Source organism: Chelonoidis abingdonii, chromosome 3 (assembly GCF_003597395.2).
Source record: "Chelonoidis abingdonii isolate Lonesome George chromosome 3, CheloAbing_2.0, whole genome shotgun sequence".
Classification (NCBI taxonomy): Eukaryota; Metazoa; Chordata; order Testudines; family Testudinidae; genus Chelonoidis; species Chelonoidis abingdonii.
The window spans coordinates 133,739,858-133,757,630 of NC_133771.1; the positions used below are offsets into that span (position 1 = coordinate 133,739,858).

Here is a 17,773-nt window from a genome sequence, read left to right on the forward strand (position 1 = left end):
CAGCAGGCAGCGTGAGAAAGTTCAGCATCTGAGACTAGTGTTCAGCAAGGGTCTATCTAATACACCCTTTCTGTTAATAAGGCATTGGCTCAAATTCATTCCTGATGTAATACCATTGACTTTAATGTAGTTACACCTGGATGAATTTTTGCCCCATTTAACACTCTTAGCTCAAACACTGTTAGTCTCTGTGTAAAGTTTCTCATTTGTTTGCCCATTACACTAGTTCAGAATTTGACACGGTTCTAGCACTCTGACAGTGGCAACAAAATCAAAAGAGGATGCCATTGCTTGGGACAGGTTGGTTGCATTCTCAAGTAAATTGAGGACTTATGCTTTTTTTAAAATGGGGTGGGAGCAGAAATCTAAGCAGGTCATGTTTAGAACTGAAAAAGAGCAATCAAAAGAAAACAGTGCCATCTGTAGGCCTATGCAGCCAATGTCGTTGCATAAAGACTGACTCAGCAAAGTGCTTAAGCACATGCTTAACTGTAAGCATGTCAATAGTGCAGTGATTTCAGTGGGACTGCTCAAGTGCTTGAAGTTAGTTCATGCTTAAGGACCTTTCTGAGCTGAGGCCAAGTTCACCCATGGTCCCAGATACATTTATCCTAACCACCATCTACCCTTTCTCTACTATCTCAACAGCCCTGCTCCATCTGCCCCTCAATCAGCAATACCAGAGCATTATAATCCTATTGCCTCCTTTGTTGTGGAGTGAGGTGTGCTAGGTCACAAGTGGGGATGAAGTTGCATGGATCTGCACACTTTTGGCATAATACCCCACAGAACCAGCATTCTGTCATAAAACATTATTAATATCTAGCTACCAGTACACAAGCTCCTGCTGAATCTTGGTGACTGCATAGTTTCAGTCTTCTTAGATAACTCTTTAGAGAAGAGCTTTTCATGCAAGTAATGCTTGAGTGATTCTCAAGTGATGGTCCATGGAATTCTTCCTAGTGGTCCCCGGAAGACCTCCCAGAACAGAAACAGAATTCTGCTACAAAGGGAAGGGGACTGACAGTTTGGGATAAGAAGTGATCCAGGAGTGATCCTTCTTTTTCCTATTTACAGAATAGGATAATTGTGAGCCAGTGAAATACAGGATTCCATTAAGGTGTAAGTGAATATACATTCTATACTATCTCATAGAAAGACCGGATACCTTAACAGTTCAAGCCTGCATAGAAACCATCACTAGTTTTATAATGAAAAGAAATATCCTTATCTATTAAAAAAAGAAAATTGGTTGTGACACAACATCTTTTTATTGCCCCTTCCTTCTTACCTTCATGCAATGGTAAGTAGCATTGGCAGCACAGACCAGGTTGCTATTGGGCCAACCATCCAGGTCAGAATCTTCACCGCAGATGCGTCCATCTCCGGCATATCCTGTTCTACATTCACACTTGTACATAGGGTCACTGAAATGGCCCAGGTAGATGCACTCTGCAGATTTGTGGCAGCTGTGTGTCATATCTAGGCATGGATTTTCAGGTTCACACTCCTACAAGAACAGATCGTACTCATTCAAATTTAATGACATCAGTAGGAGTTTCTAGGTCCTCAGCACTTTTGAAACCCACTTATTTAGATGTCTCAATTTAGGCACTTTTTAAAAAAAATATTGGTCTAAGCCATACATTTTATTTTGTCAGTTCACAATTGTAAATAATTGGCAATACAAAAAAAAAAAAAAAAAAAGCGTAACCACAGGTAAAAATGGACATTACTCAATAAATAAATTTAAACATTTAGTTTACGTTTTTTGGAATTACATCTGCATTCCCCTAGGAGCCATTAATTCCCATTATGGACAGGAAAAACTGCACACACCCATTTCCTTTAGAGTACTGGTCTTCAGGATATAATGGTCTAAGTCTACCAGCTGGTGTGTAATCATTTTTTTCTTAAACCAGAGATACAAACAAATATCCTGTCATCAAGTTTACTGTCACTTTCCTCTTATTTCTTTTGTTTTTCCTGGTAAGTTTTGAGTGGCTTAATTTTAACAGGTGTTATACATTTAGATTTCCCACGTTGAGCTAACTACAGCATGGCTCAAAAAGAAGAGACTGATGAAGTCTCATGGCAGCTGTTTTAAAGAAGTTGCCTTAGTTTTCTATGAGATAACATTCCTCTGTGTCATTTCCTCTCCTTTGCCCCACCCCTCCCCACACACAAATATCTTGACCTTCTGGCATTTAGAAAAGTGAGATCTTCAGACAGATGTTTGATGACTTACTTTAGTGTATTTACCAAGATAATCATCCTACCTCTCCACTGCATTGCCTCTTATGCAGTCTTTTACACCTGTGAAAAGGGATTGCAAACTCTGGGTTTAAAAGGCTACCATTCTGGCCTTGTAGCATTTTGCACTCATTTCGCACAGGTAGAAATGACTACACAAGGTGACGAGCAGTGGATAATCAGGCCCAATGCACCATCGTATTAGTAGAAAAGTTGCATCCACATTTAGGACTGTATTTTTAAAGGTATTTTAGGCACCTACAAAAGATATAGATGCCTACTGTGATTTTTCAAAAGCACCCTGGCACCTAACTCCCATTGATTTCAATGAGAGTTAGTCAGCTACGAGCTTGTGAAAATCCCACTAGGTGTCCATCTATATCTGTAGCTGCTTAAATACATTTGAAAATCTGGTGCTTAGCTATTTGTGGCTATATTTGTTTGTTGCCAAAATTTATGAAAAATTCTTTCACAATTTGTTTTTTATGGAGAATGCTTAAATAGGTTTCAGTTTCCATCATATTCCTAACCATTGACGCCACTTCAACATCACTTACTTGCTTTTCTGTCTTGGCAGCCTCCAGGCCCACCCCGAAAGGCTGATTTCCTTTGTAGTGTGGAGGGCAGGGCAGGCAGTGGAACCCTGGATTTACGTTCACACAACGATGGATCTGATTCACCTTAAAACAAACGTCTGGCACAGCTATACACTATGGAAAAACAAAGAAGCAAAATGAAAGAACCAAGTTCTTGTAATCACTATACAATCTTTATAAACAGCCTCAAGGAAATGTTTCCTGTTGATTGACAACTGAAACAACGCATACCTCATCAAGATCCTCACACACTGTTCCATTACCAAGGTACCCAGATGGACATGGGCCACATGACCAAGACCCATCAGGATAACTGCTGCATTCTGCTCCAAGAAAGCATGGATTTGACAAACACCCATCTGTCAAAACACAAGCAAAAATGTAAATAAGGGGAGTAGTGCAGAAAGTAAAGAACTGTAACCCGCATTAAAGAAAAACATTCTCCACTCATTGAAATAGATAAAAATGATGGAATGCTGACAATTAAAAATATTTGAATGTTCAACTGTATATGAATGCATTTCGTTTTTAGTTCATGGACTGCTACAAACAGTTGACTATATTAATAGTATACTGAGACCCTGATGCAGGAAATCTTATTCCGGATAACACTTAACAATCTGCACATGCATGGTGTTTCACTGAAGTGAATTAGACTTAAGCATTTATGTAAGTGCTTTTCTGAAACAGGGACTGAATTAGTGTATTTCATACATGTAGACTCTCTAATATCAATTAGTATTGTTATCCATGTGACAGGAGATAAATAACTAACAATAACAAAGTTTGCAAGCTGCATAGCTCTCTGTTGGTCACTCAGTGCATACACACCAATTGGGCAATCATTCTTGTTGCATATATCATGTTGCTGGACATCTCCCACACATTTCTTTCCTCCATACTGTGGCTCTGGGCTGTTACAGAGACGAGACCTGTCACGGATCCCTCCTCCACAGGTGACAGAGCATGTGGACCATGGAGACCAGGGACCCCATCTACCATTAACTGGAACATGCAGGACAAAGGGGAAAATTAGCATGAGCAACATACTGCAGACAACATTCAGTACTATAAAGGTAACTCTTCTTTCTGATAGCTCTGTAAACAGTTTGTAACTGTACCCAGAGGAAAAAATGAAACCAAACAACTGAAAACTGAGATTATAATATTTCCAGGTAAATACATGGATTTTTTAGCCATTTTAGTTATTGTTGACAATTCATAACAGCATGCAATACCTTTTCATATGGTATATTTTCAATTAAAGTGATCAGAAGCAGTTTATGTTGACTGATGCATCTGGATTTTCAACATTCTCTGATGAGATTGTTATTAAAACAACTTCTATTATGGAAGTATGGCATGGGAGAACACCAAGCATATGACCTGCATAACTCTGAGCTCTGTGACTTCTTCCATGATAAAGGTGTCCTGAGAAGTCTTTTTGTTAGTAGCCAATTCTGAACCAGCTGTTTCTAATCAGAACTTACAGCTGAAAAAACCCTCAGCTTGCACTTGGGGCTGAGACTCTTTTGTTTATATCTGGTGATGAAGATCTAGCTCAATGCAATTAACTGCATTCTGGGATCTCCTTCTATAGTTAGCAAATGACCTCAATGTTTTACATTCAAATCCCTTTTTAAGGAAACTACTTCTATCAAAACTTGAAAGTAAGTCTGCTAACTTACACAACATTTTTACAATAAAGTGACATATACACCACTCGCAGATTTCCCTCTCATTTCATATTCCAAACTGCACTGCCTAACTAACTCAGGCTATAAGGGCCTGATTTTGATTTCATGCATATTTTATGCTAGTGCAACTTCACTGATTTTGGTATAGTTATTCCAGGATTACATTAGTATAAGAACAGAATCTGGACCTAACTTCCCAGAATGCAGACTGTGTTTTCCTATACGCTTTGTACAGCACCAAGCACACTGATGGCTTTCAATAAATAAAAAACACCTGGGACTTATAGTAATTTGGTCTCATAGGTAGAGATGAGTAAATTCATTTTGCCTGTTTTTTAATCCAATCAAATATACAGTGGATTCAGAAGTTCAGCTTTCACTTTAATATACTTGGATTCACATTCCATGATAGACTTGAGAGACTGTGAACAGAGAGAGAAAATACTGTAAAAAATAGGATGAAATTGAGCAGGAAGTGGGCAGAATGAAAAACAAATCTAAACTGACTGAGAGAAAAGAAAGAAATGGGGGAGAAAGATTTTTTAAAAATATAAAATTATGTGTGTATACTATATATAAGGCATATAATTATGCCAGCTTTAGGGGGATACTACTTCTGTTCCTAATACATAGCGCAGGTTTCCCTTTAGATAGAAAACATGTTTATTTGTTTGTTATTGTATATTTGAATGATCCTTGGAAACTATGTCTTTAAGTTACAGGAAGGAAAGATTCCCAAACTTTAATTTTTTAAACCCAATAACAATTTAAGAAGCTTGCAAAGCCTCAGACAACACCATTGTCACCCATCTCTTCTTAAAATATTCCTGTGAGCTAGGTAAGCATGATAATAAGGAAACCAAGGCACTGAGAGGCAACGTGACTTGCAAAAGACCACATACTGAGTCAGTGGCCAGGGAATATGTAGAACCCTAGACTTTAAGGTCAGAAGGGACCATTATGATAATCTAGTCTGACCTCCTGCATAATGCAGGCCATAGAATCTCACCCACCCACTCCTGTAACAAACCCCTAACCTATGCCTGAGTTATTGAAGTCCTCAAATTGTGGTTTGAAGACCTCAAGCTGCAGAGAATCCTCCAGCAAGATTAACCCACAAGACCATACTGCTTCTGAACTTTCTTTTCTGAATCCAATGCCACAGTCCCAAAAAACAAAGCAAAGGAACAGAGCCAAGTGACCACATACCATAGGCTTATACTAGTCCATCTCCAAGGCTACATGTTAGATCCTGGATCACTATCATTATAATTTAGAGCAATGGTTCTCAGCCAGGGGCCCGGGGCCCCCTGGGGGGCTGAGAGCAGGTTTCAGGGGGCTGCCAAGCAGGGCCAACATTATACTCGCTGGGGCCCAGGGTAGAAAGCCAAAGCCCCATTGCATGGGGCTGAAGCCTGAGGCCCTAAGCCCTGCCACCTGGGGCTGAAGCCGACACCTGAAAAATGTAGCTTCATGGGGACCCCTATGGTGTGGGGCCCCAGCCTGCTTGCTACCCACTAACATCGGCTCTGGTTTTATATTCAGAAAAACAGTTGTTGTGGCACAGGTAGGCCATGAAGTTTTTCTAGCATGTTGGGGGGCTTCAGAAAGAAAAAGATTGAGAACCCCTGATTTAGAGCCTAGCTTCTTGGAACACACAATACAGTTCTATTTGGCTTTCAATTTGGGGTTAAACTCACAAACTTACCTGGACATGGGACTCCCTCACATTCTTTCGTTTCACGGCCACTTCCTTTACAAATTTTCCCACCCATTTGCGGCATGGGGGAATTGCAGAGACGGATGCGAGTGATGTTGCCTACTCCACAGGTCACAGAACAGGAAGACCAAGGAGACCAGTGACTCCAGCCACCATCTTGACGTACTGACAGAGGAAAAAAAAACCATACAACATAAGGAAGTGCTTGTCCCATCTGGGGGCATAATAGAAATTCACTTGTGAACCTAGCCCTGCAACAGAGCTTTCTCCATTTTACAATAGGTGTCCCACCTTTTATTACTATCTGTTACAAAAGCCAACATTTGGGTTCAGACATCAGAGACTATCTTACATATGAAACACAACCACCAACACAGGACTGAAGGGGACGTTAGAGTAGCTCAGTTCAGAGGACAGATCATTAAAAAAAAATGTATTGTAAGTACATAAGAAAATACTTGTCTTAAACAATTGTTCAGGAGTGAATCTTGACTTAGTGTTCCTTTAGTCTGCCTTGTAAGTACAATAAATATAAGATCACTTAGTATTTTACAAAAGTTTTCTATAACTACTTAATGCAGATATTTCTTCCCCATATCCTAAACACTTCTGTGCTTAAGGACTGTGCTGAGAATCATGCCTCAATGACACACAAGCTATTAGCTGCCCCAGCAGAGTAGCCAGTGCTGCATACATGCTGACTCAAGGCAAGAGGCCCTACTTGTTAGTATCTTTCCTTTTACAGAGCAAAAACTAGACTGGCCAGTACACATGCATATTAGATTGACACTAAAGGTGAGGAATATTAGATGGATGAGTAAAGGAACAAAAATACAGTATGTCTTGATAACTAGTGTACTAATGCATAAATTAGTGTTAAAATATATACAGTTCTATCAAAGTGTGCATAGGAAATCCAGGCTAAGATTCCTTTTGCTTCATGGTTAGAAAGGGAGAAGCAGAGAGAACAAGAATAAAGAAAGAGAGATGTCAGCACTCACTGCGATTGTCACATTTGCCAAGACTACACGTTCTTGTCTGGATGGATGGGCCAACACAAGTGTTGCTGGTGACATCACATGACCTTCCTCTCTGCTGTGTTCCAGAGCCACATGTCACTGAGCACTCTGTCCACTCAGACCATGGAGACCAACCATCTTCACTGTCTTTGGCTGCAGAAGAAGCAAAAACTGCTTAACACTGTTAATTCCTTTGTCATAAGATTTTTGTTCTCACATGTCTTTTTGTTAGAACTTATCCTGTGCTAGTTAGATCTCCGGTTCTGATTTTTATTTTAATCTATCACAGAAAAGATAGAGAACTTTATTTAAAAAGAAAACATAGTTAGAGATTGGCCCACCTCAGTTACCTGGATCTGAACACCCTCACATTTTATAAATTTAGATCTGGGGCAGGCCGCTATAATGGGCTGAGCCAATCTCTGGTTCCAGACATCTACATATTTTGGGACCCAGATACAAAATGCGAGGCTTGGACCCATCCCTGAACACAACATAACCATAAATGTGATCAAGAGCACAATGAAAATATGTGCTGTATATAATCTGAATAGGCAAGAAACCTGAATATGATGCAAAAAATATTACACTTCAGAAAACTGAAACTATTAAAAATGTCTTGCAATTTCTTTTTCTGCAATAGACCTGTCCAGCCCAGAACAAGATATATATTCTGAAACTATTCTTACTACTAATGCAAGCTACAAACTGCAGTGCTATCTTGGAAGAATCCTTTTGTTATTCCGTTTCATATAGGTGAAGTATTGTAAGATTCAAAACAACCGAAGGAGAAAAGAAATTTGTGAGACTTTTTTGCCTTTCCAACAATTATTATATTGAAACACAGGAAATTCCCATTTTTCTCTAGAATCCAAACACATTCTATAGGGGAATGGCAGGCACACTAATCCACTCTGACTGCAGTCTACTTTAACCAGATAGTAAAAAAAGAGTAAGAAAAGCAAAGAATACACAATGGGAAATTGGAATGTGCAGCCAGGGAAAATGCAGTTAAACCTCACTATCCTGATGCTTAAATAATGATTTTTCTTTGGCTCAGTTGGTTTTCAACTCTTCCTTTACCACCACTTAAATAAAGTAGGTTTTTTAAAAACTGCCAAACAGGTGGATTTTCCTTTTGTTAAATACTTACAATGAAAGCAGACAGGACAGCATTCACCTTCAATAAATGATGGATTGGCACAAAACACCGCTGGGCAAGTGATTTGATGGCACACGGTTTTAGAATTCTACATACAAAGAAAGCAACATATTGGCTCGTCTATATGTTCAAATACAGGCAAATCTGTGTATCCAGGGAAAATTCTACCCATATGTTGAAGAGATTTTGCTTGTCATCATTTTAAAAGACAAAAATATTTTGTTTAATGAGGTTGGATCTTTATAAAAGGAAATATTTTTAAACCAAGCAAGTTACCAGTATAAGTCTGCAGTATTGTCCATTAGAAACCAAGGACCTAATCCAAAACCCATCAAAGATAATGGGGAGTCTATTTATTGATTTTAGTGAGCTTTTGATCAAGCCCTGAATAAAATGTTGAATGCTGGAACAGGATTGAGTAGCCAAGCTGGATTCAGTCCATTGTCCATTTTGGAAATAGGGGGAATCCTTCCATAATCTTACCTCACAGGTACATTTGGTGCAGCTATCCACAACCCAGTTTTCATTATCTGCAAAGGCACGACCATCCTGCCAGCAGACCGATTGGTTCTTTAGAGTTTTGTGAGGCCCAATCAATTCCCACATAATTTGGTTCTCCTCAGACTGAAAGATTAAACAAATAAATTAATTATATAACTAAAGTGCCTTAAAACAAAAACCAGAGAAGCTATCACTCAATCACCTGACTTTAATATATGATTGAAAACTTACACTTTTATGCATTCATGTACTTTAGCCAAGAAGAAAAACACAACTCAGTTACTGTACCACAGAGTGCAACTCTTTAAGCTAATATTATGATCATAATTACCTAGTGCTCAATAAAATCTACTGTAGAAGGCTTTTTCCCCCCCTCCCAATGTAGTTCATCTTCAGAAGGGAAAATAATTCTAATCCGTGACATACAGTAACTTATTATAACTTTGTTTACAAAGTATGAACATGATTCATAACTAGGACTTTAAGTAGCTACACACTTCATCATACTGCAGTGGTGAAAGACAAAAAGATAAAACTCACATGCATTCATTTCCTCCTTAGCTATAATATGTGGCCATTATAAATATAAACATTATATATTTATATATAACACACACATGCATAGATATGCACATACAGACATACGTATATACAGTACACATATGGCCAAATTTGCTTAGTGATTTTGAGTGCTTTGAATTTTGATTACCATATCGGAAATATTTTTAAATGGCCTGATTTTCAGAAATGTTGTTCTAAACCTGTCCTTCGAAAATCATGCCCAAGTGAAGTGTCATAGTTGGGCACGCAAAATCATTTGTCATCAGTTTTGAAAATGTAGGATTCCCTTTCCCCAACAACTTAGCTATCTTTATAGATGTTGAAGCAAAGTGACAGAGGGAGACAGAGAAGACAACATTCTATAATTGACTTTTTGTATTTTTTGATTCTTAAGTCCAGGGATACCTACCACTTTTTGAAGGTTATCCACTAAATTGTTAACAACAATGCGCAACCCAGTGAGCTCAGTGAACATAGTTCCCAGCTCTTCACAGGAGCGGTCACAGAACTCCATCTTCTTCTCTGTCTGTTCGCCAACATATTCCGTGGTGACAGCAGGGTTAAGGTGAAGGATTTCAGTACTCTCATTGATAGTGTTCACTTCAGCTGGTAGGGAGAGAGGGAAAAAAGAGTTATGTATACAAGTCTTCTGCTGATTACAGCTTACGGCTGGAATTATAGACTGGCACCTGTAGGTAGGGTTTAACTGTAGCTCTTTTGGAACAGCTTCATGCTAAATTATACCCAAGAATAAAAGAGAGGGGTTGAATGTCAGCTGCTTCCAATTATAGACATTCCCTTTCAAAATTAAGAGCCCAGATCCATCTCACATAGTTATCATTTAAAGGCACTATTGGCAGCGTAAAACACACATTTATGAAAAAAGATAATAAAAACATAGACTGTCATAAAAACATACACATTAAGTCCTCTCAAGGCCATGAAAAGTTTTGCATTTTTCATGACACAACAAGGGCTATCCTTTTCATTTGGGTCACAGAGACAGGACTCTTCTACTAATGAGGCCACCATTAAGAGGCCAAGGTGGCTTTTAAGCCACATTTGTGCTCCCCCAATTTCTGGGATAGCCAAGACCTTCTTCAGCCCCATGCACATCTCATAGCAGCCTTGTGGCTCTTCTAAATTAAACAAAATGGTAACAGCTTCTTATGGTATGCGTACACTGCACTTAAACACCTGTAGCTGGATGGTGTCAGCTGCCTTGGGCTCAAGGGGCTCGGGCTACAGGCATGTTTTATTGCAGCGTAGACTGTCAGGACCAGGCTAGAACCTGGACACAAGACTCTGGGACCCACCCCCACACACACAGAAGGTCCCAGAACCTGGGCTCCAGCCTGAGCCCAAATATCTATACTACAATTAAACAACCCCGTAGTCCAAGTTCTGGAAGCCCGAGTCAGCTGACATGGACTAGCTGTAACTGCTTAATTGCAGTGTAGACAGACCCTTAGTGGCACTTCTGTACCACAGAATCACCAAAAAGCACAGTGGTCCAGTCAACCCTCTCTCCCTACTGGTACAATCCTCTACATCCAGAGGAGAAGTATAGCCAACTGTACTAGCCAGAAATTCATCCCAGCTCCAACATCAAGGAAATATTGCTTAGATAACTTGTAAAAGCAGCAGAGAATCCTGTGGCACCTTATAGACTAACAGACGTTTTGGAGCATGAGCTTTCGTGGGTGAATACCCACTTCGTCAGACGCAGACGTTAGTTTACAGATCCAGACTAACACAGCTACCCCTCTGATATTAGATAACTTGGATAGTTTCTCTGCTTGGGTAACTTTTCCAGCCCCTTTGTGGCACCAGACCTCTATTTATCTACTGAATATCTACAATATGGTGAGTGTTTCTCCCACACTGACCTGCTGATGTTCTTCAGTAATCATCTGGAAGGACATTACCTAAGGCTGAAAAAGTAATTTAAACTCTGACCTTTATGGACTCTCTGGTGAGACTGAAAACAAAGGTGAAAATTGTGGTGTTTGACTATCCACTGGAAATAAACTTAGACCAACAACAATTCCACACAGGCAACCAGAGAGCTGTCAGAATACAGCAGTTTTCAGTTACAATCAGCACATAGCTGCATAACCCATCAAAAATCCCTTAAACCATGCAGCTCCCTTTGATACAGTGCTGATTAAATGGGCTACCTCTAGCCTGAGATAGATATCCTCTTTTCCATGCTCTGTTCTCCTAAGTCATCAACTAACTAAGAGAGTCCAGATACCACAACTATCACTGGTGGAATAAGTGGAAGACCAGAGAGTGTTCACTGCCATTTGTTAGTTAATGCTGCAGCTCATGTAATATTAGTGTTTTTTGCAGCTTCACCTTATGGCTGGCTGTATGGGTGAAACTTAGAATAAACTTCTTTACTACAAAAACTATGGAGAAAAATAATTCAGGCCAAACACTGCTCCCGCTGAAGTTAGAAGTTTTGCCATTCTCTTCAACAGAAACAGGCAAGGACCTTAGGGCACATCTACACTGCAGCTGGAAGCATGTTTCCCAGCACAGGTAGACCGACACGCACTAACTCAGGTCTAGCTAGTTCACTGAAAATAGCAGCGTAGCTGGGATATCATGGGTGGCAGGTTGGGCTAGTACAGACCCAGGGAGCCCAGGTGGGTATGCAATCAAGCAGCTAGCCCAACCCACTAGCCCAGCTGCACTGCTACTTTGAATGCACTAGCTAGCGCAGAGCTAGTGCATCCATCTATCCATGCCGGGAAGCATGCTCCCAGCAACAAAGTAGATGTACTGTATGCGTCCTTGCCTGTTTCTGTGGAAGAGAATGACAAAACTCTCATTATCTTCAGCTGGAGCAGTATTTGACCTTAATTCTTCTTCTCCTTAGTCTCTGTAATGGCAATCAGCTTTGTGTATTTGTGCGACTGAGAGGTTTTGTTTTGCTAGCAAGAAGCTTATTCAACGTTTCACCCGTGAAACCAGGCATAAGGTGAAACTGCCAAAAATATTAAGACACCAGCTGAGCTGCAACATTAACAAATGGGTGGCAGTGAAAACTCTGTTCTTCTGCTTATTCCGCCAGTGATAGCCAGAGCATCCCAAGGTCCCTCAGCTAGTGTACACATATCCCTTAGTGTGAGGTCTAAGTAACCCAAGGCTTTGTTATTAAACTGCAGTGAAAATTATGGCAGAAGCAAAGGAGACAGCTAAATATCATCACTGAAAATCACTAGCAAAAACTGGCTTTTGGCATAATCCTACAGTCCTTGTGCAAAAAAAAATTCCCATTTAAGTCACCTGGGGTTTTGCCAGTGTGAGGACTACAAAATCAGGCATTTTTTATTCCCCCTCTGAGTAAATGAGGAAACAACATGGTTCCATACTGAATCGAACCCAAGGATATCTTCCAATTACAGTTTACTTCCCAAATTACTGAAAGGGTTAGGGCAGGGGTCGGCAGCCTTTCAGGAGTGGTGTGCCAACTCTTCATTTATTCACTCTGATTTAAGGTTTCATGTGCCAGTAATACATTTTAATGTTTTTTAGAAGGTCTCTGTCTATATTATATAACTAAACTATTGTCATATGTAAACAAGGTTTTCAAAATGTTTAAGAAGCTTTATTTAAAATTAAGTTAAAATGCTGATCTTATGCCGCCAGTCTGCTCAGTCCACTGCCAGTCTGGGGTTCCGTTCACCTAGGCCGGCTGCAGGCTAAGTGGGACCGGCAGCCGGGACCCCGGCTGGCAAGGGGCCAGCAGCCAGAACCTAGGACCAGCAGCAGGCTGAGCAGGGCCAGCGGCCAGGACCCCAGACCAGCGGTGGGCTGAGCGGCTCAGCCTACTGCCACTCAGCCCGCTGCCAGTCTGGGATCCCAGCCCTGCCCACATAGAGTGGGTACCTACCTTCTCCCTGGTTCGAGCCTATTCTCTTCCTCTCTCTCTGCACTAAGCTGAGGGTGGGAGTGCACTGAGCACAGGGCTGGGGGTGAAGGAGCAGTCTGGGGGTTGAGGTGTAGGGTCTGGCCAGGAGCTAAAATGAAGGAGGGAGCTCAGGATTGGGGAGAAGGTTTGGGTGTGGAGTGCTTACCTGAGCAGCTCCCATTTGGTGTGAGGGATGCAAGTGGGAATGGGGGGAAAGGCGGTGCAGGAGCTCCCATTTGGAGCTCAGGGTGGGGGTGGGGATGTAGGGGGTGCAAGGGTCAGGGCATGGGGTGTGTGAGGACTCCTGTTGACATAGCTATTGCCACTCATGGGGGCTGAAGTAATTAAGACGACGGAAGAGCTCTCTCCTGTCAGCTTAGAGCATCTGCACTAGAAGCATTACAGCAGCACAGAGCCGCTGTAAGCTCTGTAGAGTAACCATAGCCTAAGTTGCAATGGCTGGTGATAGCCCTCATAGGAGCTGTTACATTGACATGGAAATGCTGGAGTGAACTGTATGCCCAGCTAAGGCCAGGCTATACATTGGCTCCGGGCACTTCAAATGTCCCCCAAGAGGGCAGATGTTCTACAAAATGCACTCGATGGAGCATTATGTAGGGATAATTGAACATGTTTGGGAAGAGTTCTGAAGTCACAGTTTAAAAGTTCTCCCTGTACATAGCAAATTGCTGGAGTTCAGTATGACAGAAAACAGCAGCAATAATTCTTCCAAACATTTTGAAGCGAGAGGACTTATTTTCTGCCAAAAGATTTTATTTAATGAAACTAGGTTTTTTTACAAATAATAATGATAATAAATGGGGACTAAAATCCTGCTCTGCGCCATTGAGGTCCTTACTCAGTGTCTACTCACTCCTTACATAGGTAAAGCTCCTTTTGACTTCAAAGGGAGCTTTGTGTGAGTAACAGCTACAGGATGTAGCCAAACATTGATCTCAGCTTTATGGGAAGCTTTACTTCTCTGCCTTTCAGTAAAGATTCATTCACCATATTTAGTGTCAATACAGTACCTCAATCTAGTAAGGTGAACCAGAGTCTAATGTAGCTTAGATAGACTGATTTGACCGCTCTGCCCTTTCTTAAATGTTCCAAAGGAGAAATGCGGCCAGTGATTGCAATACAGCATATCATCACAAATGTATCAGCTCAATAGCCACATGAGGTGAAAGGAACTTAAAAAATGGGGAGGGGAGGCTGATTTTATTCTTAGTTACCCCATGGTTTGTGAATACCTTGCAACATAGTCTACACTGAATTGTTTCCAGTTATCACATTTAAAGAAATTGGTATCTTAGCGACTAGGACAGAAAGAAACTACATATTTGGCATCATGGGCCAGAATCATCTGTGGTGTGACTCCCATTAGTTCAGTTGCCTTTTGATTCTTTGAAATGAATGCCATTTTCTTAGTATGTGGAAACATTAGGTTTCTCTGATTCCCCATGTGATACTTTTCAGACCATTAATTTCATACTGTCAAGTCAATGTAGAAATTTGACTTGACCTGAGCATTTTAAGAACATTGTTAAATCTGCAATCTCAACAGACTTCAGTCCTAAACAACGTTAGAAGCATTATAGCTATACTCCCTACTCCCCCTTGGCAATCAGCGAAAGAAGACACCTGGGGATTTCTGGGGAGGCAGTTCTATAGGGCTGGCTTCCTGCTCATCTCTTAAGGGCTAGATGACTCGCTTTGGAAGGAAAAGGTGCTGAAACTGTAAATGTTGATATAAAGGTAAAAATGTGCATCTTTTCCCAAACACAACTCTCATTCCTCTGAGCTGGCCATGGGTGGGATTTTATTTTATGTATTTATTTAGCTTTTTAAAACATGCCTCTCCAAATCTCTGTGCACATGTATAAGTTATTTTTTAAAATGCACACAATGATCACATTATAGTGAGACTCCCCCACCCATCAATCCAACAGCTCCCTCCTGGACCACCTCTCTCGTTAGCCTACCTCTCAGAAAGGGTTGCACTGTGCCCTGAAAGTCAACAAATTCAGGCCCCTGTCAGAAAAGCAACAGGAGTAATCCCAGAGTTGAGGGGATTTCATTGACAATGCCTGCCCTGCCCTCCACCCTCCACCCCCGGCCTCTCACATTTAAATCTGGAGTCAGTTAGCTCAGGCACCTCAGCTCAGCTGCCATGTAATCAGCAAAGGAGAAAGGAAGGACAGCCTTGTGTTTCATGCATTGTCCTAAAGCTTGAGGGATCTGGATTAAAATCCTAGCACTGCCACAGACTTTCTTGGGGAAATCATTTAATCTATTTGTGACTCTGTTCCCTTCCTGTAAAATGGAGATAATCACATTCCCTTTCTCCTACCCTTTGTCTGTCTTGTCTATTTAGATTGGAGCATGGATTCTCTCTTCCTATGTGCTTGTACAGCACCTAGCACAATAGAGACCTGAACTGGGTTGGATCCCCTAGATGCCACCATAATGCAAATAATAATAAAAATAAAAATAGAGGTCTCTAGCTATTAAAGATTTCATAGACCAAAACTAACTCCTTGAACTGCACCCAGGAATAAAGTGGAAGACTTTGCCACCCACTCCCAGCAAGAAACTCCTCCTAGTAAGTGGACATCCACATCTGCAGTAGCTGAAGTTTGCTAGCGCTCACTAGATATAGCATCCAGTAGTGTAGATTGCAGTAATCCAATCTGGAAGTAACACAGGCATGAATACCTGTGGCAACTCACGGTCCAAATTCTACAGAACAGGTTGCAAGCTAATCAAGTGTAGATGGGACAAAGATTTCTTGGCCACTGCTGATATCTGAACATCTATAGGCAACTAAGATTCCAAAAAGACCCAATGCAGATCCATGCTTCAGTCACATTTGGTCAATGTTCAGCCAGACTAGCATCTGGGGCTCAATCAAGGTGTGTGTTGTTAATTTAAAGTTATTTGTCTTGGCATCAAACCATACCAAAGATTAACTACCATAACTGTTTTCCCATCTGAAAGTACAGTGACTGTCTAAACAGAGAATAGCCTTATTTAGATTTGTGCTGAAATACCAAAGTCCTGAAGTATAATCTGAAAGCTGGCTCCATGATGGATTTTCATAGATCCCAGAAAGTGTTTTGCAAGAATGTCACAGGTCACAAAGGTTGAGACTATCTTCATGGTAGTTCCACACAAGAAGCAACAAGAACTGCTAATATAGGGCCCCTGAGTACATAGAACAGTCCCTGGAAGCAGCAGGGCCATTCTATACTCCTGCCTGCTCAGTGTTCCCATGGACGTGTTGGTCCAATGTCCTACACCTCCTGCCTCTCTCCAGAGTCCAAGTGATTAACAAGCATTCCTGCCTCTCTCTAAGCTCCAGGAAAACATCCCTCAACCTTCCCACTTCCCAGCCCTCTCAGTTCTCCCACCTGTATTTTAAATAGTTTTCAAATAAAAGGTTAAATTGTCCCCAAACAAGTTTTGAACCTCCCAGACTTGACCAAATACTTCTAGTGTCTAGCATCACCATGCTCAGTTAAAGCCCAAGCCTTGTTCTTTCACAAACCTCCAATGGAAGGGTGAAATGCAGCCAAGGGGAAGGGCAGGAGCACAAGCCAGCCTGGATAGAAACAGCGCTGCTGAGCTTGCAGGCAGCTCCCTGCACATTTGCATAATTCCCTGCCAGTATCAGTGAGAGGTGCTAACCCAGAACTGCCACAGAAACAATCACTTCCTGTCACAAATATGAGCCAAAAGTTCACATTAGGAAGATGGCCTATGCCTATATAATAATAGGTCCAGAACAGCAATATATACACCTCTACCCCGATATAATGTGACCTGATATAACAAGAATTCGGATATAACACAGTAAAACAGTGCTCTGGCTGCGCACTCTGGTGGATCAAAGCAAGTTTGATATAACGCGGTTTCACCTATAATGCGGTAAGATTTTTTGGCTCCCGAGGACAGCGTTATATAGGGGTAGAGGTGTACCTTACACTGGAAGAGGCATATACAGGCTTAGCCTGATTAGCAGTCCAGTGTTCCCTTTCATGTCTTTACTCAACATCAGATCATTAGGATGATTTGAAATACAGAATGTCGCACGTTCCCATCAATATGTTGCAGTGTATTAAGAAACGTAGTACAGTGTGATATGTGTTAAACTTGTTAGCCAAGTGAGCAGTACATCACCAATGGCTTTTCTACTGTGGTAATTGAGCTACATGGGCAGCGCCATGAAGCTGCAAACTGCAACCATGTGTGTGGCATGTCTCATGTTGCTCACATGCATGCCACAAAAATGATGCGACTCCAGCTCACATATTTGAATGAGGAATTTCCATTCCATTGT

The 17,773-nt window shown here is 41.2% G+C and overlaps 1 protein-coding gene across 1 annotated transcript in view; it reads right to left on the reverse strand.

Moving 5' to 3' along the window:
* Nucleotides 1–17,773, reverse strand: part of THBS2 (thrombospondin 2) — a 48,321-nt gene that overhangs the window by 21,419 nt on the left and 9,129 nt on the right. Inside the window, exons 5-13 of the mRNA XM_032780978.1 lie at nucleotides 9,919–10,115; nucleotides 8,931–9,071; nucleotides 8,439–8,535; nucleotides 7,268–7,438; nucleotides 6,255–6,431; nucleotides 3,681–3,854; nucleotides 3,081–3,208; nucleotides 2,811–2,963; nucleotides 1,292–1,510 (exon numbers count right to left, since the gene is read on the reverse strand). Of these exons, the coding sequence (XP_032636869.1) occupies nucleotides 1,292–1,510; nucleotides 2,811–2,963; nucleotides 3,081–3,208; nucleotides 3,681–3,854; nucleotides 6,255–6,431; nucleotides 7,268–7,438; nucleotides 8,439–8,535; nucleotides 8,931–9,071; nucleotides 9,919–10,115 (1,457 nt within the window). The remainder of the gene's footprint in view (nucleotides 1–1,291; nucleotides 1,511–2,810; nucleotides 2,964–3,080; nucleotides 3,209–3,680; nucleotides 3,855–6,254; nucleotides 6,432–7,267; nucleotides 7,439–8,438; nucleotides 8,536–8,930; nucleotides 9,072–9,918; nucleotides 10,116–17,773) is intronic.